We start from the raw sequence: 24,648 nt of genomic DNA, 5'->3' as shown, positions 1-24,648 counted from the left end.
CTTTAAACCTGTATCATCTTCAGAAATGAAGTTTTCATGGGATATTTCTGACATTAGACATTAAGAATTTGCATATTTGAGGGATAATTTATTTATATGTGGTCACTTAACCTTGAGTCTTCTAAAGCATTAAGTGCATCAGAGATTATAAACTTACCCATTCATTAGAAGAGAGCCATTTCATTTCTGGGTTAGGAGTCTTTGGACGTGATGTTTCTTTTTAGGATGTTTCAATAAAAAGTATTCAAGTTACTATTTCAACTAAAAACACTATTGTATTTTTAAAAATCTGTCTAGCTTTATTAACCAGTACCGGGGTTACACTGTACAAAACTCCATTTCGTTAAGGATTTTGTTAGAGAAATTAACTCAGTGTAAAGATTCTCAATTATACTGTTCTGTGTTTAGTTTATGAGAAGAAAGATTAGAAGAGGGCAAAATATCATCAACTATGATCCAAAGGAAATAGTAATTATAAAAAGAGTTAAAAAGGAAGGAAAAGTGAAAGAGGCTTAAAAATAAGACAAAACCATTTAATGCATTTCTGGGAAATTTTATAGTTTGCATAAGTAAAGTATAAAAATTTAAGGCACAGTGAATAACTATATAAACATTACAAACTGGCCACTGTTGGACAAGTAGAGAAAGTGAATTTTAAGAAACAAAACCTTCATAATTCATCTTCCTTCTACAATCAGAAGAGTTTCTAGGTAAACTTTCAGATCTAGTGCCTTTCAAGAGAGAAGATTCAGATCATCTTTAGATATGCATGCCTTCACTGGATAAACCAATAAATATCTGAGTTAGAGGTCCTATCTCAAATGAAGTTTAAAACAAATTGGAGGAGGTCAGGTTAACATGTTTTAGCGTTACTGGTAAACTAAAATTTATGGTGACATTAATTACATAATCTGAAGATTAATCCTTTAAGTACTAAATTAAAGAGTTTACACCCATGACCAAAAAACTACCATCATATACCATGAAGTACCATACCACAAATCCTTGTAACTGAAGATTCCAGATGAAAAATTATCTTTCCTAAATCCTTCAAATTTTAGTTGAAGAACTTAATGGTCAGATGTTCGTGTTCACTGATAAAAGATTTCCTTAACAGGCCTACTGTACCCTATGTTAGAGTTTCTCTGAAGCCATATTTTATACAAAAATATTTAAGACTGAAAGCTTAATGCTGTTTTGAACAACCATTAATCTCTGAAAGCTTTAAGTTTGTGAAAAAGCTTTTAAGAGCAGCGTTTCTGAAATACTCCACACATTCTTCCTTACCCACATTTAGTTATAAATCAGTCATACAGATATCTGTAAGACTATGAGCACATACTTAGGAATATTTTCAAAATCAGTTTCATATTATACTTTTGTAAGTTTTGCCAATAGCACAGTGGACTCTAGAGAGATGACCATACCTGGGTTAAGTAAATTGTCCACTTTACTGTTGTTACTTTGAAAAGGTAATAACCAGTCACCACTATGCTACCATGGCACCTTATACAATATTCAACAGTGAGCCCCTGAAGGGTTAAGTCTTCATCTGTCCCTTACTCCACCCACCTCACTGCAACGACTTATCCCATAGGAAGCATTCAGGGTCCACTGAGTGACAAAACCAGGATGCCATGTGGATAACCACTAGGTGTTACCACTTGAATACAAACACGTTAATAAATTCATCCTGTAACTAGTGTTTTTAACATAATTTTCAAAGCTAGTTATTTGAGTACTGAAAAAGATTAAGTAGTAACCTGCATTAAAAAAAGTAAACACATCTTAAAATTGGTGTTATCATCTTTTCATAAAATATTCTCAAGGAAAGAAAAATCAAAGTGCTTTTGTCTTGCTCCTTTTATTACACACGGTAAACCATCCTTAGTATGAAATTAATGGTTAGATGTATAAATGTAAGACAACATGAGAAAATCTATGGGGGAAAGTCCTCATTTTAATCTGAGACCAGGAAGATCAGCTCCAATTAGTCTTAATCAGTAATTTAACTATTTTTTTCTTACAAACACAAATAACAGACACGTTTGATAATTTAACTCTTAATTGGCAATTACGGCTCTAGAATGTCCTTATTTTTTTAAAGAATATTTTAAAACTAAAGCACTAATTTGACATACAGTAAAAGCATAATATAAATGCCCAAATTTCAGATCTGGCTTTTGCTAGATAGAGCCTAAGAATAAAGAAACATTTCTCCCTTTCCAGATAATAATTTAAAATATAAATAATTGTATTAAATCCCACTGAATAAAGAATGTGAAAGTTCCTGGTATTATAAAAACCCTAGAGTTTGAAGTTTGATAGTCATTTCATTCTATGGTGGGACAGAGACTGGATTTTGTTTGTTTTCCATAACTACTTCACAGTCTGCCTCCATTTCAAAATTGAGATTCACAAATGAACCGGATGCCCCTGTTTCTGGTTGATCCGTCTGGACAATGGAATCAGCTTGCAGTTTACTCTGCTGGTACTGTCTTTCTGCTTCTTCAGACATCCTGTTTTCTTCTTCTTCTTCTTCTTCCTAAAAAGAGGAAATATCAAGAATTATTGAAATATAAATGCCCAGAAGAAATATTTGTTCCCCTGCTTTCAACTACTTGTGCCTTTGTTTTTTTTAAACTAAAACATTAGTGTCATGTCCAATTCAGTTTAGTCAAATTAAGACAAGACTTACCTCCCTGTCCCCTGTTCCCAAACTGAAATGGAAACTATTATATGACATTTTAAAGAAAGTGATGTTATTTTTAAAACACGGTACAGCACTGCTTCCCTTAGATGGGACCTGAATTAACTTTGACAAAGGCTATATCTTTTCAGATTCTAATCTAAATTAAAAAATTGCTAGAGGCGCCTGGGTGGTTCAGCCAGCTGAAGAAGTGTCTGACTTCAGCTGAGGTCAGGTCTCGTGGTTCATGAGTTCGAGCCCTGCATCAGGCTCTGTGCTGACAGCTCAGAGCCTGCAGCCTGCTTCAGATTCTGTGTGTGTCTCTCTCTCTCTGCCCCTCCCCCACTCATGCTCTCTCTCAAGAATAAACATTAAAAAAATTTTTTTAATTGCTAAATACTGTATCACTTCAATTATACGATATCAGCCTATTCAGTGGAATAGGGTGGTCTATTCACTAAATGGTATAACATGGTTAATGCTTCTGTAAGCAGCTTGTATACAGATAAGGCAGTCACTGCCCTCAAGAAGTTTACAATCTAGGAGGGAAGTTAAGACATGTAAAAAGAGTATTAAGACAGAAAGGAATAAGCACTATAGAGATTTAGACAGTAAGTAATTTCTAGTTCCAGAACTACTAAATTCATGGAAGAAGTGGCAATTGTATCAGTCAACACAATATGGGTAGTTAGTACAGAATAAGTAACCTGTCAAGATCACTCTAGAGCTTGCTTGAGAGAAAACAAGAAAAAGAGAACACTTAGGACTCTTTAATAGTCCAGATGAGGTAATGAGGCTGTAAACAAGGCTGGTAGTGTTAAAAACACTCATGTGTTCATAAAACATTTTTGAAACCATATAACAAATATAAAGTAAGCTGCCTTAGGCACTCTCCCGTTGCACTCTGCTCCAGTGACAAAGTACTATTCTTGCCACTTCTCCAGATACATGATTTCTCTTCATGCCTCTACATTCTAGTTTTAGCTGAGCTGCCCTCCCCATTTGCTTGAAGGAAAATAATAAAAGATTCCAATATTTATCCCATGCTCATCTATATACATTGGGTGCTTTTTCTAAGCATTTTACATATTAACTCATTTAATCTGTAGAGCAACCCTGAACATGGATGCCACACTTCTGATTATTTTTTTTTTTTTTTCAACGTTTATTTATTTTTGGGACAGAGAGAGACAGAGCATGAACGGGGGAGGGGCAGAGAGAGAGGGAGACACAGAATCGGAAACAGGCTCCAGGCTCCGAGCCATCAGCCCAGAGCCTGACGCGGGGCTCGAACTCCCGGACCGCGAGATCGTGACCTGGCTGAAGTCGGACGCTTAACCGACTGCGCCACCCAGGCGCCCCAACACACTTCTGATTATTAAGATGAAGAAACTGAGGCTTACATGGGGCACCTGGGTGGCTCAGTCAGTTAAGTGCCTGACTTTGGCTCAAGTTGTGATCTCCCAGTTCACGAGTTCGAGCTTGCACTGGGCTCTGTGCTGACAGCTCGGAGCCTGGAACCTGCCTCGGATTCTGTGTTTCCTTCTCTCTGCCCCTCCCCCCACTCACACTCTGTTTTCCTCTCTCAAAACATCAATAAATATTTTTAAAAATTTAAAAAAAAAAGAAACTGAGGCTTTACAGACGTTAAGCATCTTGCTCAAGGTTACTAAGTTAGAAGTGGCAGAGTCAAAACTCGAATTCAGACCCTTTGGTTCTTCAGCCCATACTCTTGAGAGCTAAACTTTTCTCATCCCTTAAGGCTCAACCCATTTTACACCCACCCTAAGACCTCACTACATTTGCAGACAAAATTGCTTCACCTCTTTGTGCCTTAACAACTAGCACTTACACATTTCTAATACTTGTAATTTTCTGTGCACCTAACCCTCCACATCTATATATCCTAAGTATAGAGACTAAGTCTTTGCTCATCTTAAAATTGCAAAAATAATCCAAAGAGAGATGTATGAAGATTAAATAACACCTCACATAACACCTAGCACAATGAAATCTAGCTTAGTTTCACACCAAGATCCTAGAGAAATTTCAGTATTAAAAAATACATAAATTAAAAATATCTAAGTTGATAAATTAATAACACTAGAATGAAATGCCTATCCTAAGGGAGCTCTCTTTTGGGCAGCTAAGGACGATATATATGCTCATTACACAACCCATGAAGTCCACAGTAAACCGAAATGAATGAAAAAAATGTAAAAAGGAGACACACCTCCTTCTTCATCCGGTAATACTCATCAATGGCATATTGGTATTTAGGGGTGCTGATGCCCAAAACAGATGCAATCTTCTCTCCAAGAAAGTCACACACTAAGGATACAAAAGTTAGATGACTTACACAACTCCATAAACTTTTCTTAAGTATTTTCTATGTGCAAGACACTGTAAAAATACAAAAGTTACAGTCTCTGCCCTCAGGGAGATTATGAACACTTAATACATCTCTTCTGTGTATCTTCCTTGATTTCCCCAAGAGGCAGTAGTGGCTCCTTCTGTTCCTAACAACACTCCTTATACCTCTAATTATAACCCATATCACCATGTATTATAATTATCTATTATGTGTCTATTTTTTAAAGAAAAACATATACTCTTAGAGAGTTGGGACACCATTAGGCTGTAGGAGAGGAAGGGCTTGTTCTCTAACACTCACTGAGTGCCTGCCACATGCCAGGCACTGTGAAAGGTTAGACTCAGAAGGGCTGATGAAGCACATCCAAAATGTAATCCAGGTCTGAATGTAAAGCTCATGTTCTTTTCATTACACCACACTGTGTAGGTATATTAAGTGCTCAGTAAACGTTTCTTGTATGAATTACTGTTCAAAATTAGCTCTAGTAAAAAGCAGAAAATGACAGAAGCTATGAGGGAGTTAAAACTGGAAACAGAGGAAAGCTTTATGATTTAAAACCTATGTTTAAAGTTAGCATGATTAAGTCATAAGGTGATAATTCATTTCCTTCAAATATGACTTAGTTACAGCTCAACTTAAGATACGAAATATTAATGAAATTAAAATATAAATGAATTGTAACTACAGGCTCTAGAATAAGCAGACAGAATGACAACAGTATCAGTAGGAAATCATGTAACAAAATAGCAAAATAGCTGCTGACAGAACTAAGTTTCAAAAACACAAAAATTAATATAAAATAAATTAATAAAGCCATTTTTCAGTTCTTTAAAAAAAAAAAAACACCACAACCAGAAGCTGAAGATTAGATTAACATCTTCTAATGCTAGCTAGCTGCTGAAAGTAATTACCTCCCTATTGTTTCTCCTTCACTTTGGAAACACCCCATTTGGCAAAGCTCCTGTTTTTGGAGCATATGATAATAGTTATACAATACTCAAACAGAAAAGTAGTACCTGAAAGGGTTGATGTGGCAGCTCGAAGCATGTAAAACCATAAGTAGGGGCCCCAGGTAAGTTTTGTCTGCAACAAGAAGTCAGGTTAGCAACATTCATACCTAAACTCATTCTGTATATTTAGGCCAGAATGAAGTAATCAAATACTTGGTTGGCACATAAAACATTCTATAAATAGTACTATAGACTACAATCCAACTAAAAATTTAAAAGTTGTATAGACAGAATTCTACAAAGACATTTTATATTTACCCATTTAACTACCACCACCTTAAACCCATGGAATAACCAAAAAAAGCAGCAGCCCCTAAAAATGGAGTTGGTAAGTCATAGTCTTGATTATTTATGAATTGACAATCTATAGCCTTTCTCCTGTCTTGCTGTTTTTTTGTCTTGATTATTGATAAGCACAGTATCAGAGAGATGATGCAATAAATAGAAAGGGACCTTAAGAAATCATACAGTACATGGGAATGCAAACTGGTGAAGCCACTCTGGAAAACAGTATGGAGGTTCCTCAAAAAACTAAAAACAGAACTACTGCTATGACCAAGCAATTGCACTACTAGGTATTTATCCAAGGGATACAGGTATGCTGTTTTGAAGGGGCACATGCACCCCAATTTTTATAGCAGCACTATCAATAACAGCCAAAGTATGGAAAGAGCCCAAATGTCCATCGATGGATGAATGGATAAAGAAGATGTGATATACACATATACAATGGAGTATTACTTGGCAACGAAAAAGAATGAAATCTTGCCATTTGCAACCACCTGGTTGGAACTGGAGGATATTATGCTAAGCGAAATCAGTCAGTACGAGAAAGGCAAATATCATATGGCTTCACTCATATGAGGACTTTAAGATACAAAAAGGATGAACATAAGGGAAGGGAAGCAAAAATAATATAAAAACAGAAAGGGGGACAAAACATAAGAGATGCTTAAATATGGAGAACAAACAGAGGGTTGCTGGAGGGGTTGTGGGAGGGGGGGATGGGCTAAATGGGTAAGGGGCATTAAGGAATCTACTCCTGAAATCACTGTTGCACTATATACTAACTAACTTGGATGTAAATTTAAAAATAAATTAATTTAAAAACATTTTTTAAATCATACAGTACAACATACTTTATGATACAGTAGGCAAATTAAGATTCAGATAAGTGAAGCACAATAAGTAAGGGTATATCAAATGAACTTTCAATGGTGGGAAAATAAATGACCAATAAGCAACAAGATGAGTTTTTCTGTTTCTTTAAAGGTTTTAAAGGGACTAGACCATATAGCCCAAGACAAGCTGACTGTATATTTATAGGACCAATGGTAGAATGCAATCTACATTGTACAATTCCATTGTTAATCTTGATGCTGCACTTCCCACAGAACACTTCTGTGAAGCTTGCCACACAGATGACAGTTTGCCTCTGTGGATGAAATCAGTAATATAAGCATGCTTCACTACACCAATATTTTTGTTTACCAAAAGGAAGTAGAGAGCAATCAATCAAATAACAATTATTATTATTATTTTAATACTGTTTCCAGGAAGGAGAAAAAAGATAACATTCTTAGCTAAGATATGTTCATGATTATAAGGGTATTAAAACAGCAAACACAGGAATATCTGTAACTGGGTAGACGAACTAAAGAGAAAAGGGGGAAACATATAACACAATCTTCTCATGAAAAGTGGGTAAGCGAAGTTCTGTGACAGGATTCTTGGAAAGACACAGAAGTGAGTTAGCTCCTCCACTTCTATTTACACAAGAATGAGTGTCCAAGCAAATACATTCAACTAAGAAAATACTGCATATTTATGTTTTCCTCAATCAAATCTAATATATGTATATCTTCTACATTCAGAGCAGGAAGCATCTCTCTTATTTGAGGATAAGGGTTATTTTAGGGACTCTGTTTAAGATGCTCTCATCTTAATGTTTACCTTTTTTTTTTAATGCTTATTTTTGAGAGAGAGAGAGAGAGAGAGAAAGAGAGAGCAAGTGGGGAAGGGCAGAGAGAGGATGACACAGAATCCGAAGCAGGCTCCAGGCTCTGAGCTGTCAGCACAGAGCCCAACGCAGGGCTTGAACTCACAGACTGCGAGATCATGACCTGAGCCGAAGTCAGACGCTCAGCCGACTGCGCCACCCAGGCCCCCCTTCATGTTTACCTTATAGTCCTTCCAGCAAATGGGACAGTGCAGTAATCTAGGGAATGGAACCAGTTTCTATAACACATTATAATGATAGGGCCAAGAAACTACTTAGAAAGGGATTAAGCAGGCTTTTGAAGGAAAGCATATATTTCTAAGTGGACCAATTCTCCTGGGGTTGTTTCTAGAGAGAACAATTGCTAATAACCATGTGGTGACTACCAAAAAGTCAAACCTGCTCCAGAGCTGAGGAACCGGATAAGGATCCCCGAATAACATCTATCATCACACACAATTATACAGAATGAACGTATAGGGCTCTTTGTTTAAACACTGACCTCACTGAATCAAAAGGACAGATGACTCAAGAGCCTACAATGGAACCTTGCCACTACTGCCAGCATCGCTACCACCACCACCATCCCAGTAATAAGAAAAATGGACTAGATCTTGGTCTTCAAGACTTCCAGTTTATGATGCAAACTCAAGCTGATTCATTTTTTCTACAAAAATTTAAGTATCGATCTCTTCCTGCATAAAGTATCCATCTCTTCCTTAATAGAGAACTATTAAGACTTGCTATCTTTTTGGTTTTTAAACTTATTTTTACTTTTTATTATTTTTTAAATGTTTTATTTGTTTTTTATTCTCAAATTAGTTAACATTCAGTGTAGTCTTGGTTCAGTAGAATCCAGTGATTCACCACTTACATATAACACCCAGTACTCATCCCAATAAGTGCCTTTCTTAATGCCCATCACCCACTTTCCCCACCCCCATCAACCCTCAGTTTGTTCTCTGTATTAGGAGTCTCTTATGGTTTGCCTCCCTCTCTGTTTATACCTTATTTTTCCTTCCCTTGCCCTATGTTCATCTGTTAAGATTCTCAAATTCCACATATGAGTGACATCATGTGATGTCTTTCTCTGACTTATTTCACTTAGCTTAATACCCTCCAGTTCCAACCATATTGTTGCAAATGGCAAGATTTCATTCTTTCTCATCACTGAGTGGTATTCCATTGTATATATATACCACGTCTTCTTTATCCATTCATCAGTTAACGGACATTTGGGCTTTTTCCATAATTTGGCTATTTGTTGATAGTGCTGCTATAAACATTGGGGTTCATGTAGCCTTTTGAATCAGCATTTTTGTATTCTTTGGATAAATATCTAGTAGTGCAATTGCTGGGTTGTAGGGTAATTCTATTTTTAACTTTTTCAGGAACCTCCATACTGTTTTCCAGAGTAGCTGTACCAGTTTGCATTCCCACCAACAGTGAAAGAGGGTTACCCTTTCTCCACATCCTCACCAACATCTGTTGTTTCCTGAATTGTTATTTTTAGCCACTCCGACAGGTGTGAGGTGATATCTCATTGTGGTTTTGATTTGTATTTCCCTGGTATGAGCAATGTTGAGCATCTTTTCATGTGTCTGTTAGCCATCCGGATGTCTTCTTTGGAAAAGTGTCTATTCATGTCTTCTGCCCATTTCTTCAGTGGATTATTTGTTCTTTGGGTGTTGAGTTCGATATATTCTTTATAGATTTTGGATACGAACCCTTTATCTGATATGTCATTTGCAAATATCTTCTCCCATTCTGTCGGTTGCCTTTTAGTTTTGTTGATTGTTTCCTTTGCAGTGCAGAAGTTTTTTGTTTTTTTTAGATTTTTTTTTTTAGTGTTTTATTCATTTTCTGAGAGAGAGAGAGAGAGCAGGGGAGGGGCAGAGGGAGACACAGAATCCGAAGCAGGCTCCACAGCCCAGAGCCTGATGTGGGGCTCGAACTCACAAACCATAAGATCATGACCTGAGCTGTAGTCAGACGTTTAACTGACTGAGCCACCCAGGCACCCCAGCTGTGCAAAAGCTTTTTATCTTGATAAGGTCCCAATAGTTCATTTTTGCTTTTATTTCCCTTGCCTCCTCCAGAGGCATGTCAAGTAAGAAGTTGCTGTGGCCGAGGTCAAAGCAGTTGCTTCCTGTTTTCTCCTGTAGGATTTTGATGGTTTCCTGTCTCACAATTAGGTCTTTCATCCATTTTGAATTTACTTTTGTGTATGGTGTAAAAGTGGTCCACATTCATTCTGCTGCATGTTGCTGTCCAGTTCTCCTAGCACCATTTACTAAAGAGACTGTCTTTTTTCCACTGGATACTCTTTCCTGCTTTGTTGAAGATTCATTGGCCATATATCTGTGGGTCTGTTCTGGGTTTCCTATTCTATTTCATTGATTTATATGTCTGTTGTTGTGCCAGTACCATACTGTCTTGATGATTACAGCTTTGTAATACAGGTTAAAGTCTCGGATTTGATGCCTCCAGCTTTGGTTTTCTTTTTCAACATTACTTTGGCTATTGGGAGTCTTTTGTGGTTCCATACAAATTTTGGGACTGAATAACTTATTTTTAGATTACAAAAGTAATGCTTATTTACTGTATAATACTTAGAAAATGGGGCAAAATATAAAGAACATCTAAGCCACCCATTTTTCCACTACCTGTAAATAATTATCATTAATATTTTAGTATATTTTCTCAGTCTTTTCGTAAGTGTGTATGTTTTTTACAACACTGTCATACTTTCTCTATCCTGATGTTTTTCCCATTTACAATATTGGCATTTACCCAAAAGAACTGAAATCTGGACCTTGAAGAGTTATTTCCACTCCCATCTTCACTGTAGCATTATTCACAACAGCTAAGATGTGGAAACACCTAAATGTCCACTGACAAATGAATGGATAAAGAAATTGTGGTGTACACATATAACTGAAAAATTCACCGTAAAAAAGAAGGGAATCTTATCATATACAACAACCTAGATGAAACTGAGGACATTATGCTAATAAAATAAGCCAGTCTCAGAAGGACAAATATTGCATGATAGGCCATCGATCAGCATTTCTGATCCTGCCTACAAGCCACCTATTACTGAGACTAAGTTCCAGGTAAATGCAGTTGACAGGTAGGGGATTCCTTCTGTCAGCCCCCATTCATGGAATGGAGGCTATACCATGGGCATGGTGCCACTAAGAATACTGGGGCACTAATAGGCCCGGTTCATGAGGCAGTGAAAAAAACCAAAAAGATCTAAGGCTCCCCACCTCCACCAAGCAGTCAGCTCTTAAAGTAGGTGTGTCACTCAGAAATGCACCACTGTCCCTACCACCAACTTCAGAGCTCTGGTTAAGAGATTTTGCCCAGGAGAATAAGCCATAAAACAGATAGTTTCTAATCTTTTCCCAAAGGAACTGACTTCATTTGCAACAGAGCTGGAAAAGTTCAAGCCCAAAGGGTGCTCTCAAAATCAGTAGAGATTATGGTGAAAGGTAATTGAGAGGAAGTTCTTAGAGTCTATAAAGATGCAGGCTAAACTATAGGCCAGCTAGTTTTTTTTTTTTTTAATGTTTTTAAATGTTTTATTTATTCTTGAGAGAGAGACAGAACATGAATGGGGGAGGGGCACAGAGAAAGAGGGAGACACAGAATCCGAAGCAGACTCCAGGCTCTGAGCTGTCAGCACAGAGCCCGACATGGGGTTTGAACTCATGAGCTGTGAGATCATGACCTAAGCCGAAGTCAGACGCTCAACCGACTGAGCCACCCAGGCACCCCCCCCCGCCTTTTTTTTTTTTTTTTTTTTTTTTTTTTAAGGCCAGCTAGTTTGTAGCAGAGAACAGGACATGGGGAGGAGACAGACTTCACTAAAATAATCCAACAGTCACTAAACAGAACAAAACAAAACAAAAACACAAGCAAATAATAAGACTGGGTGGGAGGGAGGAGAGGGAGAAGGCAAGGGGCAGTACCCAGAGTTGTTGCAATATGTCATCTAAAATGTACAATTTCCAACAAAAAACTAAGAGTCATGCAAAGAAACAGAGAAGTATACTCTGTACACAGGAAGAAAAGCAGGCAACAGAAACTACCCATGAGTGACTAGATGTTGGATTTAACAGAAAAAACATCAAAGTAACGGAAAACATAATTAAAGAAATAAAGGAAGGAAAAACAATGTTGCATCAAAAACAAAATCAGGGGCGCCTGGGTGGCTTGGTCGGTTAAGCGTCCGACTTTGGCTCAGGTCATGATCTCACGGTCCGTGAGTTCGAGCCCCGCGTCGGGCTCTGTGCTGACAGCTCAGAGCCTGGAGCCTGTTTCAGATTCTGCGTCTCCCTCTCTCTCTGCCCCTCCCCTGTTCATGCTCTGTCTCCCTCTGTCTCAAAAATAAATAAACATTAAAAAAAAAAAATTTTTTTTAAAAGACAAAATCAATAAAAAAATGAAAATTATTAATGAGAACCAGATAGAAATTCTGTAGTTGAAAAGTGTAATAACTAAAATGAAAAATTCAGAAGAGGGACTCAACAAAAACTGACAGAAATGAAGGGAATAGACAACTCAACAATAACAGCTGGAGACAACACCCCATTTTGAATAATGAATAGGACAATCAGGCAGTCAACAAGGAAATTGAAGACTTGAAAAACACTATGAACCAACCAGACCTAACATATCTATAGAACACACCACCTAACAACAACAGAATATACATTTTTCTCAAGTATGTACAGAACATTCTCCACGACAGACCAGATGCTGATATCCATAAAACAAACTTCCATAGATTTAAAAGGAGAGAAAGAATACAAGGTATGTTCTCCAACCACATGGGGGTGAAATTAGAAATCAAGAAAGAAAAAAAAATGTGAAAATTTAAGAAACATGGGGGAAATAGGGGCGCCTAGGTGACTCAGTGGGTTAAGCAACTGGCTCTTGATTTCAGCTCAGGTCATGACCTCATGGTCAGTGGATTCGAGCTCCGCAATCAGCTAATGGCACAGAGCATGCTTCAGATTCTCTGCCTCCCTCTCTCCCTCTAACCCTCCTGCACGCTTTCTCTTTCTCTCTCTCTGTCTTCCCCTCTCAAAAATAAATAAACTTAAAAAAAAAAAAAGTAGTTAAAAAAAAAAGAAATATGTGGGAAATAAATAACATATTCTTAAAAAACCAATAGGTCAGGGGCGCCTGGGTGGCGCAGTCGGTTAAGCGTCCGACTTCAGCCAGGTCACGATCTCGCGGTCCGTGAGTTCGAGCCCCGCGTCAGGCTCTGGACTGATGGCTCAGAGCCTGGAGCCTGTTTCCGATTCTGTGTCTGCCTCTCTCTCTGCCCCTCCCCCGTTTATGTTCTGTCTCTGTCCCAAAAATAAATAAACGTTGAAAAAAAAAAATTAAAAAAAAAAAAAAAAAAAACAATAGGTCAAAGAGAAAATACTTTGAGATGAATGAAAATGAAGATGTAACACACAAAATTTATGAGATGTAATTAAAACAGTTCTAAAAGGGATTTTCAGGGGCGCCTGGGTGGTTTAGTCAGTTGGATGACCAACTCTTGATTTTGGCTCAGGTCATGATCCCAGGGTCATGGGATTGAGCCCCGTGTCAGGCTCCAGGCTGAGCATGGAGCCTACTTGAGATTCTGTCTCTCTCTCCCTCTGCCCTTCTCCCCTGCTCACACATTCTCTCCAAAATATTTTTTTTTAGAAGGGGAAGTTCATAGCTAATTAAGAAAGAAGATAACCTAACCTTCCACCTCAAGACACTGGAAAAAGTAGGGCAAACTAGACCTACAGCAAGCAGATGGAAGGAAATAATAAAGACCAGAGTGAAAACTAATGAAATGGAGAAAAAAAAATGAAAGAGAAAATCAATGAAACCAAATGCTCATTCCTGGAAAAGATCCACAAAATTGATCAATCTTTTGCTAGACTGACCAAGAAAAAGGAAGACCCAGATTACTAGAATCAGAAATGAAAAAACAGAAAAAACTATAAAGGAATACTGTGAACAACTGCATGACAACAAATTAGATAAATTACCTATAAGCAATAAACAGAACTGCCACAATGGACTTAAAAAGAAAGAAGACAATTTTGTAATAATAATAAAAAAAAACTATACACAGGGTGCCCGGGTGGCTTAGTCGGTTAAGCATCCAACTCTTAATTTTGGCTCAGGTCATGACTCCACAGTTCATGGGATCAAGCCCCAAGTCATCCTCTGCACTGTCAGTGGAGCTGCTTGGAATTCCCTCCCCCTCCTCTCTGCCACTCTCCCACTTGCACTCTTTCCCTCTCTCAAAATAAATAAACTTTAAAAAAAACAAAAACAAAAACAAAAAAAACAGACACAATGAAAAGCCTAGGCAGCTTCACAGGCAAAGTCTACCAAACATTTAAATAAGAATTAATACCAACTCTGGGGGCACCTGGGTGGCTCAGTCAGTTAAGCATCAGACTCGATTTCGGTTCAGGTCATGATCTCACAGTTCATGAGATCGAGCCCCACATCAGGTTCTGCACTGACAGCACAGAGTCTGCTTGGGATTCTCTCTCTCCCTCTCTCCCTGTCCCTTCCCTGCTTTCTCTCAAAATAAATAAACTTAAAAAAATAAAAGAATACCAATTCTTACAAACTCTTCCCCCCTACTCCCCCTCCAAAAAACCAGGAGTGGCAACAGTTCCCAACTCATTTTAGGAGGCCAGTATTACTCTGGTACTAAAACCAGACAAAGACCTTACAAGAAAATTACAGACCTGTATTTTCTATGAATATGGGTGCAAAAATTCACAGTAATTACCAGCAAACCAAATCAGGAACATATAAAATAATTATATACAATGATCAAGTGGGTTTTATCCTAAGAATGTAAGGCTTGTTTAGCATCCAAAAAATCAATTAATGTCACTATACCAATAGAATAAAGAACAAAAATCTCAAAACCATCCCAATTGATGCAGAAAAAGCATTTTACAGAATTCAAGGCTGCATCATGATTTAAATCAAAAAAAAAGCCTAAGAATAGAGGGAGGTTCTTCAAACTGATAAAGGGAATCTACAGAAGACTCATGGCTACATCATATTTAACAGTAAAAGATGGAACAGTTTCACGCAAGATTTAGAACAAGATGAGAATGGCCACTTCTCAGCACTTCTATTCAACATTGTAATGCAGGTTCTAGCTAGGGTAATTAGGCAAGAACATCAAATAAAAAGCATCCAGATTGGAAGAGAAGAAAACTGTAAGAAAACAATTCCACTTACAGTAGCATCAAAAAAAAAAAAAACAAAACAAACAAACAAAAAAAAAAACACTTAGAAATAAATTTAAGAATGAAGTATAAAACTTATACTCTGAAAATTACAAAACAGTATAGAAAAAAATTAAGGGGGATCTAAAGAAGTTAAAGATTCATGAATCAAAAGTCTTAAGACATCAATGCTCTAAAATTTATCTACAGATTCAACATAATCCCTAGCTAACTTCTTTGCAGAAACTGACAAGCTGATTCTAAAATTCATATGGAATTGAAAGGGGCCCAGAATAGTCAAAACAATCTTGGGAGAAAAAGGACAAAGTAGAAAGTCTCAATGCCTTCAACTTCAAAATTTGCTATAAGGCAACAGTAACCCAGACAGTGTGGTACTGGCACAAGGAAAGACATATATACATATATCAGTGGAGGAGAACTGAGGGTCTAGAAATAAAACCACATTCTATGATCAAATTTGACAAGAATACTAAGATCATACAATGAGAAAAGAATGAGAAAAATGGAAAACCACATGCAAAATAATGAAGTTAGACCCTTACCTCAAACCAGATACAAAAATTAACTCAAAATAGATCAAAGACCTGGGGCACCTCAGTGGCTCAGTTGATTAAGTGTCCAACTCTTGATCTTGGCTCAGGTCATAATCTCATGGTTTGCTTTGTAAGTTCGAGCTCCATGCTGACAGCATGGAACCTGCTTGAGATCCTCTCTCTGTCTCTCTGCCCCTTCCCTGTTTGTGCACTTCCTCTCAAAAATAAATAAAACATTTAAATAAATAAATAAATAAATGCCAGGTCACTGTAACTTTATATCAGTGAATTGTATGCCAAGTGAACTGTATTTCAATAAAGCTTTTATTTCCTTTTTTTAATTTTTTTTTTTAGCGAGAGAGAGAGAGTAAGGGTTGAGGGGCAGAGGGAGAGAAAGTGAGAGAGAGTGAGAGAGAGAGAGGGAGGGAAGGAGGGAGGGAGGGAGGGTGGGAGGGAGGGAGGGAGGGAGAGAATCTTAAGCAGGCTCCACACTCAGTGTGGAGCCCAATGTGGGGCTTGATCCCATGACCACAGGATTATGATCTGAGCTGAAATCAAGAGCTGGACACTCAACTGACTGTGCCACACAGGCACACTTCAATAAAGCTTTTTTAAAAAAGAGTTAATCTTTAGGAAAGTAGTAAGAATGCATTCGTTTCTATGCAATGTTTTTATTATCAGTTTCTTTGTAAGTAGAGAGCAACTTTTGAGACAATGACTTTTAAGGGGAACCTGGGCAGCTCAGTCAGCTAAGTGACCAACTCTTGATTTCAGCTCAGGTCATTATCTCACAGTCTGTGAGCCCCACGTCAGGCACCATGCTGACAGCACGGAACCTACTTTAGATTCTCTCTCCCCTTCCCTCTGCTCCTTACCCACTCATGCTCTCTCTCTCTCTCAAAATAAATAAACATAAAAATTAAATTAAATTAAATTAAATTAAATTAAATTAAATTAAATTAAATTCATACATATATACACAATGTATATAAATAAGAATCCCTTCAAATTAATTTAAAAGAAAAACACTTATTCCAACAATTCTCCCAATGCATGAAACACCTCTGCAATGTTTTGCATGCATTTGGAAATGCCATCAGAGTATACTGCACAGTCCTTTGAATATATTCTATAGTAGAGACTCTGGATCTGATGTTTTTTTAATAACCAAAATTTATGAAGAGTGGAATCTAATAAAAAACTAGTAATAACATTTTTAAAATCGAATACAAATTAATAATTCTCTATCCTGTTATCCTGGTTTATTTTCTTTATAGCAATTTTCAGTCTAATAATTATAGTATGTATTTATTACCTGTCTGCCCACTAGCATGTAATAGAAATTTATGTACCCATTGATGTATCACCAGTGCCTGAAAGAGAACCCATTAGAAAGTCAGTAAATATTGATCAACTAAACTCTCAAAAACCTACTTAGAAGGACAACACTCCTTTTTAAGAATGTACAGCTAGTCCTATAATTTTATAGTACATCATGTATAATTTAGAAATTCTTAAATTTAGCTGATAAGGCACATAAAATTAAGAACTATTCACTCCCATGTTCTTTTCTTTTTAATTTTTTTTTAATGTTTATTTATTTTTGAGAGAGAGAGAGAGAGAGAGAGCATAAGCTGGAAAGGGGCAGAAAGAGAGGAAGACACAGAATCCAAAGCAGGCTCCAGACGCTGAGCTGTCAGCATAGAGCCTGCCATAGGCTTGAACCCACGAACCATGAGATCATGACCTGAGCCGAAGTCGGATGCTTAACCAACTGAGCCACCCAGGCATCCCTGTACACTCCCATCTTCTACTCAAACTTTGAGGCAATATAAAAAGAACTGACAAATCCTAAGTTTTAGGTGGAAACTATTATAGTCCTTAATTCAAAGGGACTGGAATTCAAACACTCTTCAGTAAGATAACTCTTAAAGAAACCTAGCTACACTGACAAAGAATTCTGACACTCAAATGATTTCACACTACTGAAATGCAGGAAATATTTCCATCCATATTTGTAAAAATACTATTTTATACCAAAATCATAATGTATAATTTGATAATCAATATATAGTTAATTTAAACCTCAAAAGGCCCCTTCATTCAATGTTTAAGGGGAAACAAATCAATTTTAAAAACCACTGACAGAAGTATCAAACTTACCGGGTCAACAGTAGGCAAAACGTCTTTCTTCTCCAGGCCATCAACTTCATCTTCATCTGTGCTGTATTCTTCCATTGTTTCACCACTCACAAAGTGGATGACTCTCCTCGGGACTTTCTTCTTTTTTCCTATGACTCCGAGTTCTACATTTTCAAAGCCTCTTTCACTATTCATCTAATGTCAATAATAAGATAATGAGTTTCAAGTGAGGTTAATCTTTCAAATGGCTAAAAGATTCTTAGTTGCTGTATTGTAGGGAATTAAGAAACATAAACCAATCCTTAAATGTTTTTTTAAAAGAGGTCACATACACACAAGAGTGTCAGCATAAATGTGGAGTTTAATGAATAATAAAGCAAACACATGCACACTCACTACTGAGGGTAATAAATAGAACTTAACCAATAAACGTTCTTGAAGTCAACAGCTAAGAAATCAAGCACTGCACTTCAAGTCATAGCAATTCCAATGCTATATAATATGTGAAGATACTCTGGACTTCACTCATTTAAAGAATAATGCTAATTATGGATTAATGTACAATATCAAAGGAAAATCATATAGATGCACATATACATACAGTAGAGACATAAAATAAAATAACAGTTCATGGCAGAGAATTCTACATCTCTGGATTTGGGCTTAGCTATGTGTGGGCAAAACAAAACTAGTATAACTTAACTCTATATCTCTCCTTTACCCAAAAGTTCCTAATTAAAATGCTTTTTAACGCCAACTGGTACCAAAAGTAAGCAAAACTATATAGGGAAGGGTAGACCCTGGGTTGAAAGCATCCCCCATGAAGACATTCAAACCGAAAAAAAATTTTAAACTGTGCAGTCCAAATAAAACTCATTTGTAAATCAAATCTGGAAAACAGGCCATAAGTGTTCTATCTCTAAATTTCCATATTTCTTAGTCAATAATGTATAGATGACAACAGTTTTCCTGATAGTAAAAGGATTTTACAAATTTCAGTATAACAGTGTGTATGGAATTCTAATTACACTCAAATTTCATTCCTAGGGAAATACTAATTTTACTTCACATATATAGCCATGTTCCAAACTCAGAGTAAATGCACATTGTGGGAGAGGACAAGGTTTTTCACTGTCATCTTGCCTCAAGTTTAAACTCCTAAGAAAGGCTTTATTTCATCTCCTTACTAGAATATTTCAAAAAGGCCAGTGCAATTGTGAAGAAAAATCTGGCAAGTGGTTACTCCTAGGGACAGGTACTAAGACAGGTGCAGAGGTTGAGGCAAGGGAGTAGTCAAGGGGGCCTGTTATTCTTTTTTTGTATTTTGTTGTTTTCTTTGTTTTGTGATGAGAATATGTTCATGTATTACTGATATAATTTTATGACTAAACGAACAAAATGATATAGGACTACACGACTCCCACGATTAGAGTCCACATTGGTGGGATTCTCTAGAATAGTCCAGAGTTCAAAAATTTCGTCCTCTATAAGGAGTCTTACACTTGTATATATGACCAATTTAAAACCACGAATGTTGTTCAACCAACAGGAAAATTCTTTGAACTGCAGTTGCAGAGATGGGATTATACTGATAAAAATAGTGGACTAGAACTGCCCAGTTATACAAATATAAGTAACTGTACTTTTGCATTATTTCCTCTAATCCTCTAAGTTCCTTCTTCGAAAAAATATATGGCCTCTCTGTTCTTCACTTCCCAAAGGTAAGTTTAGTCATTAGCCAGGATTTGAATCCAGCTATCAACAACTCAAAGAACACATACATTGCTCCAAGACACACGAAGACATCACTGACAGCATCTACGACTCTTGTACAGTGAACTGAGATCATGAAAATCTTGAGAGCAGGGGCTATCTTTGGATTAACCTGAAAAAACAAAAGCCACAATTCTCCCTACCCTGTCTTGAAGGTTCAAACAAATCCTGGCCCTTAATAAAGGAAGACCAGCCCATTTATTATGTCCACAAACAAAATGAACAACAAATGGTCCACCTAGGCACAGTGAGCCATTCCTACTCAATTTCATTTTTCCCCTTGAAATAAGATTTGGTTTATAGGTGTTGTGATGTCAATATTTCCTACTGAACCATTACTCAGCTCTGCGGATCTCTTCACAAGCAAGGGAAAGTCAGAGGAGTTGGGTTATATCTCCAGTCATCACACTATCTGGATGGATCTGATGCCAAAGCAACAGTCCCTGTCGGTAGACAGAGCTGAGACCTTTCACAGCACATCACCATGTCCCGTTCCACCCCCATTAGAGCAGAAGCAGCTTCTCACTGCTCCCTCTGGTAATTTCTCATCGGCTTAATTTTTCCTTTCTTAGATAAAGGCAAAGGAGAAGGCATATCTCTCATTGGCTCAACTACTTTACCTTCCTTCCTTGAACAACTTGAATACATCAAAACATTCTGGCTGGTTCATAACAATTAGTATAAACTTAGCTACTATCTCCATTAGCTGTGACTCTTGGCAATATTCCTTCCAAAAGATTTTTTAAAACCTGCAAAGGTGAAGGCTGAAACATGATTCATATTTTTCATTCCAACACCGAGGTTAAGTTTAAACAAAACTTTGAGTAATATTCTCTACACACAATATAGAATTAAAAATGGCATTTTATTTGCTCTAGTAACATTTCATATAAAGATTTTTATTAAAGAGACTTTAATGGCTTCCTTTTAAAAATTTAATATTAATTTTTGATACAGTAAAACCCAAGTTTTAGGTTTATCTTCTTAAACAGGAATAAGCAAACCTTTTCTGTAAAGGTCAGATGGTAAATATTTTAGGTTCTGCAGGCCATATAGCTTCTATCACAGCTTCTCAACTCTGTGAAAGCAGTCATGGACAATACATAATAAATGGGTACAGCTGTGTTCCAAAAAAAGTTTATATAGTGGCTAGTGAGAATCTGGCCCATAGGCTATAGTTTGGTCAACCCATCATCTTAAGGAATGAGAGTGGCAAGTAAAAAAACCTGTGAAAGACAGTTTATGACATGTGATTCCAACCTCTAGGGAAAAAGAAAGGGGGAACAGTGAAGGGAGGCATTGATGAGTAAACCAGAAAATGAAAATAGTCTGGTGCAAAATTCCCAACAATTATAAATGAAAGTTATTCTCTGAATTTTGCAAATGTTTCTTTTTTACTGATAAACAATAAACCTCTTAGTAAAAAAATTTCACTGTCCATAATACAAATTCCATTTTAACAAATTCCAAAGATCCGAAAAAAGAGGTTCCTAACATCAGGAAATTAATAGATGCATTGTCAATTCACATGTTATAGTTAACCAGACTAGACTGTAAATTAACTTATCTAGTTCCTTGGGGCCTGATTTTAACGGCAATTTTCTTTTTACACAGTCTCATAGCACCAAGAACTTCTTTAAAACATGTGCTGCACATCATGGAATTTATTCTGTGTCACCGTCCCCAACTAGGTAGCAACATGGAAGTAGGCAGAGTGTGTATCCTTCACTAGATAGTTCCTAGCACATCATAAGTTCTTGGTATCAGAGGTGCTACATAAATGAATGTGTAGCACTAAAATTTTCATTCCTTTAATAATATTGAGGCTCAGATTTTGGTTAAAAGTCTAGTCAAAGAACCTGCCTGATAGGGTATCACAACAGGTACTGAATGGCCTGATTTGAGGTGAAATTCTAAACACAAAGCCAAGCTCCTATTTCTTACTCCTTTCCCTACACTGCATTTAGAATTTCTCAGTTCAGACAACTGATCAAGGACAGGAGGCTCTCCTTCCAACCAAGTCCCCACTTGGGCCTCTTTGCTCTAAATATGCTCAAAGGCATAGATCTGGGGTTCCCAGAGATGTTTCTGTTTCAGGAATGTGAATGAGAGAGCAAAAAAGGGAAAGTCAGAACACAGTTTGCATAGTATGAACCTATTTATGTTTAATGCAGAAGAGACTATGTATGTATAGGAAATCTTAGAATGATCACAACAGAAACTTACTTTTGGTGAAAGTGAATGTGAGATACTGGCGATGGGGGTATTCTTATGACTTCCTACTTTTTGTTCAACAGCCTCCTTTACTGTTGAGATATTTATTATGTTTCAACCAGGAATCTGAAAATAATATAATATCACTAAACCAAAAAACAAAGAGCCTCTCTTCAAACAATATTTAGCTGATAAATCAATACAGGTATGTTTACTTTGCTATTAGAGTGATTCAAAGCTTGAAGCAGTGATGAAAACAATGATAACAACAGAAGGAAAAACCAAATGAAAATATATCGAACACTACAGATTTAAAGGTCCAGTTCACATGTACCTGTCAGCAACAGGTCTCTACTGAAAATGAAAAGAGGCTCCCTAATCAATTAGTGTTGCCCCTGAATTCCTTCTTGCTGATGACTTTTCTCCTTCTCAAGTAGGAGAAAGACAAGAAATTCCATATAAAAACTAGTATGGAGAAAAGTTTTTGTTCATGCAAACTACGTTCTATACTACAAGAAGCTACACTCGCATTCACGCACTATTCCCTAGGAAACTGTAGTTTGGGTGAAATGTCTTACTAACATTCAGGTGGTGGTTAGTCTCAAAACTGAAGCTACCCAAAAAGCTTCATTTCCACTGAAGGTGGAAAGATTTCTACATAGGAGCAACTCGAGGTTCTTAATGGCCCATACTGTACTAATAAGCTAGTTTCAGGTGAAACAATTTCTTCATTAGTTTTACTTGGCCAAAGTTCCTAAACTATTATTTTTTTTTTTTAATAAAGGAACACTTTATTATTTTTCTTAAAGTAGGCTCCACACCCAAAGTGGGGCTTGAACTCACCATCTTGAGATGGAGTTGGATGCTCCACCAGCTGAGCCAGTTAGGCTCCCCTAAACTACTACTTTAAACTATCAAACTGAAAACAAAAGAAACCTCCAGACCTTACCTCTCTAAACTTCTGCTGTCCAACACAGTAACCACTAGCCACATGTGGCTAATGCTCCCTTAAAATGAGGATAGCCCAAACTTAGATGTGCAGTAGGTCTAAAACACACGCAGGATTCCTAAGCCTTGTACCAAAAAGAACGTAAAATATCTCATTGTTAACTTTCACATTAATTACATATTTAAGTTTTTTGTTAAATTAGGTTAATAAAATATTAATAATATACAATTAAAAATTAAAATTTCTTTTTACTTTTTAAATAATGGCTACTAGAAAATGTGGCTCCCATTATGCTTCTATTGGGCAGCTCCGAGCCTTAGTTACCCCGCGAGTGAAATGGGGATAACGCCCACATCATGCAGAAGTTATCAGGATTAAGTGAAAGAAAGCCTGTAAACGCTCAGCACATAGTTGCTATTAGCTAACCAAAGGGCACAAACAAGACAACTCAGGCGCTTGCACAAGGAGAGGCAGAGAAGTGTCTGAAGCCGCCGTCACCTGGCTTCCAGCTACTCTAAGGACAGCCTTTCGGAGCCACGCCTTCGTTCCTCGCTCGCAGACCCCAAGCTGGAATAGCACCCCCGAGAGCCCCCCACAGTCCGCAGAGCTGCCAGCGGAAAGGGTTGGTGAGGGACGCCCTGCTGTGGCGAGGCGTTCGCCCCTTGCCCCAAGCCGGTGCCTTTGGGCAGAGGCGAGGATACCGTGAGGACGAACCCCGAAACGCACCTCCGGCGGGCGGCCTGCTGGGAGGAACACAACACCGGGCAGGCCAAAGAGGGCAGCCGGCGGACGAGGGCTGTCTCCTCTCAGCTAGTCTCTCCTAGCCCCAGCCTCCGCGCCGCCACCTCCCTCGCCGGCCCCACCTACCTGCCGAGTCGATTCCCTGAACGTCGCGGCGGCCACAGGTCCAGAGGCTCCTACTGCTTCTCCCTCCGCACGGCTCAGAGGCTCCGGGTCCATCGTTGTCACCGCCACAGGGCTGCTGGCGCTGGCAAGATAGAACGTAATGGCCGATAAGCCCATTTCCATTCTCCGCCTCCCCACCCAGGCGCGGACCGAGCCGGCCTTCACGAACTGGCACTCACCGGCAGCGCCCACCTCGCGCCGCGCCCGGCCACGCCAAGGCAGGAGGAGTGGGGCTGCCTTGATGGGTGGGACCGGCCGAGGGGCGGGGCCGGCCGGCGCCTCGCCCCCCACTCCGGCTTCGCAGACCGCGGCCTGGGCGGCTCAGCGACCAGCTCGCTTGGGGCGGAGCGAGGAGGGCCGCCAGCAGCACCGCTTCCGGCCCAGCCCACGTCCGCAGCTCTCGGAGCCGCCGCCTGGCACCACCGGTGACGTCATGCCTCGTACCTGCACCTGGAGCTTGGCCTTGGGGATCCCGGGGCAGCCGTGCAGCAGCTGCGTTTTGGGCAGTCACCCTCCCAGATCTTGGTTCCTGCACTTGTAAAACCAAACAGCCTTGTAGTATGCTTCAAGGTTTGTCAAATAGATTTTAAGATGTACGGCTCATGCTGCATATTCCATTCCTAACATGGATGACAGTCTAGCCAAAATACCCGTAAAATAAGAACCTGAAAGGTTAATTTTGTTTACACTTCTCTGAAATACTTAAGTATAACTAGAGAAAAAGTTAAGTGATATCTGAAGGAGGGCAAAGGGCAGCCGCAAGGTTCCATTTTGACAAA

At 38.3% G+C, this 24,648-nt stretch overlaps 1 protein-coding gene across 4 annotated transcripts; it reads right to left on the bottom strand.

Moving 5' to 3' along the window:
* Positions 1-537: 537 nt before the first annotated feature.
* Positions 538-24,253, bottom strand: FAM177A1 (family with sequence similarity 177 member A1). 4 transcript variants are annotated; one of them, XM_045450697.1, is made up of 6 exons: positions 24,049-24,253; positions 23,831-23,951; positions 18,049-18,222; positions 6,080-6,146; positions 4,923-5,020; positions 538-2,545 (listed from the first exon to the last, which is right to left on the bottom strand). In XM_045450697.1, exons 2-6 carry the CDS (start codon positions 23,921-23,923, stop codon positions 2,339-2,341), a joined length of 639 nt encoding a protein of 212 aa, XP_045306653.1. In that variant the 5' UTR covers positions 23,924-23,951; positions 24,049-24,253; the 3' UTR covers positions 538-2,338. The 4 variants fall into 4 exon arrangements, with proteins under 4 accessions (XP_045306653.1, XP_045306654.1, XP_045306652.1 ...); XM_045450698.1 differs by lacking the exon at positions 24,049-24,253 and adding an exon at positions 22,027-22,140 and having other exon boundaries at positions 23,831-23,943; XM_045450696.1 differs by lacking the exon at positions 24,049-24,253 and having other exon boundaries at positions 23,831-24,039.
* Positions 24,254-24,648: the final 395 nt, after the last annotated feature.

Source organism: Leopardus geoffroyi, chromosome B3, assembly GCF_018350155.1.
Source record: "Leopardus geoffroyi isolate Oge1 chromosome B3, O.geoffroyi_Oge1_pat1.0, whole genome shotgun sequence".
NCBI lineage: Eukaryota > Metazoa > Chordata > Mammalia > Carnivora > Felidae > Leopardus > Leopardus geoffroyi.
Note: the sequence above shows the minus strand (reverse complement) of the source record. Positions and strands in the feature narration are given on the sequence as shown.

Bases quoted from the DNA above. Each gene is read 5' to 3' on its own strand.
- FAM177A1 (XM_045450696.1), bottom strand. From the start codon at position 23,992: ATGGAAATGGGCTTATCGGCCATTACGTTCTATCTTGCCAGCGCCAGC. The intron at 6,147-18,048 runs GTAAGTTTGATA...TTCTTGTTGCAG, and splicing joins TTTTGCCTACTGTTGACCCG to ACAAAACTTACCTGGGGCCC. The intron at 5,021-6,079 runs GTACTACTTTTC...TTGTATCCTTAG, and splicing joins TGCCACATCAACCCTTTCAG to TGTGTGACTTTCTTGGAGAG.